The sequence below is a fragment of the Neomonachus schauinslandi genome, chromosome 4, assembly GCF_002201575.2.
Source record: "Neomonachus schauinslandi chromosome 4, ASM220157v2, whole genome shotgun sequence".
NCBI classification, from domain to species: domain Eukaryota; kingdom Metazoa; phylum Chordata; class Mammalia; order Carnivora; family Phocidae; genus Neomonachus; species Neomonachus schauinslandi.
This window is the reverse complement of record NC_058406.1, coordinates 299,181-301,942: the sequence shown is the minus strand read 5'-3', so window position 1 is coordinate 301,942 and position 2,762 is coordinate 299,181. Positions and strand designations below refer to the sequence as shown.

Genomic DNA, 2,762 nt, shown 5'->3' with positions numbered 1-2,762 from the left:
GTGTCTTGGGGGGTCTGGGTTTGTAATCTGGAGGGGGTTTGGCCCCTGTATTTGGGGGGGTCTGTGTCCACGGGTATTTGCATCTTGTGAGGTCTGTGTCTGCGTCTGGGAGCAGTCTGTGCCTGTGTCTTGGGAGGGTCTGTGTCTGTCTGGGGGGCTCTGCACCATTTGCCTCCCTGAGGGCTGAGCTCTCCTTTGAGCGGCAGGGTCCTTGGCCTCACTCACCACAGTGTCCTGAGCCAGCCTTCCCATCCAGGCAGCACATCTCAGAACTTTTCAGATGCGTGCAGGGGTCCTGGGTCCTCACGGGTATGCCTCTCTCAGCACAGGAAGTCCTGGAGAACCTCAAGGACCGCTGGTACCAGGCAGACAACCCCCCCTCAGACCTGCTTCTGACTGAGGACGAGTTCCTGTCATTCCTGCACCCTGAGCACAGCCGTGGCATGCTCAAGTTCATGGTCAAGGAGATTGTCCGGGACCTGGGTGAGGCCTGGCCCGTGACCCAGCCTCTAGGGGGTGGTGCCTCCCTGCTGGAGGCTGGGCTGGAGGGCAGGGCCCATGTGCACCTGCAGCAGTCCTCCTGGCAGGGGTCGGCCCGGGGGTCTTGGAGGCTGTCTGGCTGCACAGTGGTGAGGGAGGGTCAGGCCTTGTACTGGGCCATCTGGCCTCCGTCAGGCTCTCGAGCAGGTCAGGTGAGATGCACCTGTTTTGCTTTAGGCTAAAATTGAACACACTGAAAATTTGGCAGCAAACTTGTTTGGTTTATTTTCTTCTGGGTGGGCCTGGGTGGTCCCATGTCTACTTGAGGTCTGAGCGTCCACTCCCCTGTCTGGCAGACCAGGACGGTGACAAGCAGCTCTCGCTGCCCGAGTTCATCTCTCTGCCTGTGGGCACGGTGGAGAACCAGCAGGGCCAGGATATCGATGACAGTTGGGTCAGAGACCGAAAAAAAGAGTTTGAGGAACTGATCGACGCCAACCATGATGGGATTGTGACCATGGCGGAGCTGGAGGTGAGCGCAAGTGCCCGGGGGGCATCTGAGGTCGGCCCAGGTCCCCAGGCTTCCCAGGATGCCTGAGGCAAGGGGCTGTGGTGGAAAGGAAGGCAGCGTTGGTCCGGCTGTGGCTGGTGGTGCGGCCCTTCACGGCACCTGGAGGTGGGCTCCCTGCGTGCGGGGGAGGGGGATTCGCCTGACGGCGTGGTCACCTGGGGCGCTCAGACAAGATGCGAGCAGAAGAGCCGGCAGCGCGCAGTGAGGCGCCTGTGCCTGCCCCCCGGTCAGGGTGCCTGGGATGCCTCGGCCCCTCCTGGCTCCAGGCGGCCACTCCCCAGTAGGCAGCTGGCTTGGGCGCCGGGGGCTGTAGGCTATGTTGGAATCCACCATCTTCCCCTGAAGTGTTTTTGCTGGTGTTGTGTAGGTGCTGTGTGGGCTTGTTTTTCCCCACTGCTGGGTGACTCATTGTCTTTACACCAGAATTCTCTGATCCCTGTTGATAGCTGGTGGGCACATCTGGTTCAGGGATTGAACAGCGACTCCTCGGGTCTGTGTCCGGGCCTGTGTCCGGGCGTCATGTGACCCACGGGCAGGCCCCCGGCGGCCACTCAAGGCTGTTTGCCCTCCGGCCGGCCCTTCCTTCCATCAGGGGTGCCCTGAGGAGGACAGGAGGCGGCGAGTCTCAGGCGCCCACGCAGGCAAAGGCTGTCTGGCCCTGAGCCCCTTCTAGCCTGGTGTCTGTGTTCCAGAACATTCCAGAACATGCCCATATCCCCTTCTTGCTGCTTCTGTTCTGTCAGTCCATGGGGTATTTTAAATGAGGCGTTGCTTTCTGTAGCTGGTGACAGGGTCAGAGACCTGCAGCCGCTTTCCTGAGGCAGGAGGTGCCGACCTTGCTGACAGGGCATCCGTGGGGGCGGGGGCGTCTGCCCTGGGGGGCCATGTCTCACGGCCAAGTCACCAGGTGCGGACTTGGTGCTGTAGTGGGGATGACACCCGGGGTCGACGGGCCCCAGCGCTGCCGGGGGGTGGGTGCGCTGGGGAGGGCCGTGGCAGCCAGGGATCCATGCTGACCCAGTGGCCGGAACCCTTGCAGGACTACATGGACCCCATGAACGAGTACAACGCCCTTAACGAGGCCAAGCAGATGATCGCCATCGCCGACGAGAACCAGAACCACCACCTGGAGCCCGAGGAGGTCCTCAAGTACAGCGAGTTCTTCACAGGCAGCAAACTGATGGACTACGCCCGCAACGTGCACGAGGAGTTCTGAGCCCGCGCCTCCTGCCGCCTGCCCCATGCGCCTTGGCCAGCTGGCCCCTCCGGGAGGCCTCCCTCCCTCCCGCGGCCCCGACAGCCGTGGGTCCAGGCTTGTCACAGATGTGCTTGAGCGGGCCCGAGTCCCGAGGTGCAGTTGCGGGCTGGCTGCCCCCCATGCGTGGGGTCCCACGTGACTGCTGCATCTCACTTCTGAGAACCGGGTGCTGTTCTGCGGAAGGCACTGACCACATCAGGGCCCTGTGGGCTCACCACACCTGTGGGAAGTAACGCAGCTCCTGCCGTTCCCTTGAAAACCGAGAAGTGAACCAACTATTAGAATGTGCTCTGCTGGGAGCCCGTAGCCGGCCGCTGGGGGGTGCCTGCCACAACGTTCAGTCTCCGAAAACACACACACTTGTGATGAGAATCTCATTAATGTACTTTAAAATAGAGTTGCCTTTTTCTCCTAGCTTCATTTCTTTGTTGAAAAAAAGCCCATAAAATGATT

At 61.2% G+C, this 2,762-nt stretch overlaps 1 protein-coding gene across 2 annotated transcripts in view; it reads left to right on the top strand.

The window, feature by feature from the left end:
* Nucleotides 1–2,762, top strand: part of SDF4 (stromal cell derived factor 4) — a 14,230-nt gene extending 11,468 nt beyond the window's left edge. For both annotated transcript variants that reach the window (XM_044913839.1, XM_044913840.1), the window contains exons 5-7: nucleotides 325–483; nucleotides 837–1,012; nucleotides 2,091–2,762. In XM_044913839.1, coding sequence (XP_044769774.1) covers nucleotides 325–483; nucleotides 837–1,012; nucleotides 2,091–2,267 — 512 coding nt within the window. In that variant the 3' untranslated portion in view covers nucleotides 2,268–2,762. The remainder of the gene's footprint in view (nucleotides 1–324; nucleotides 484–836; nucleotides 1,013–2,090) is intronic.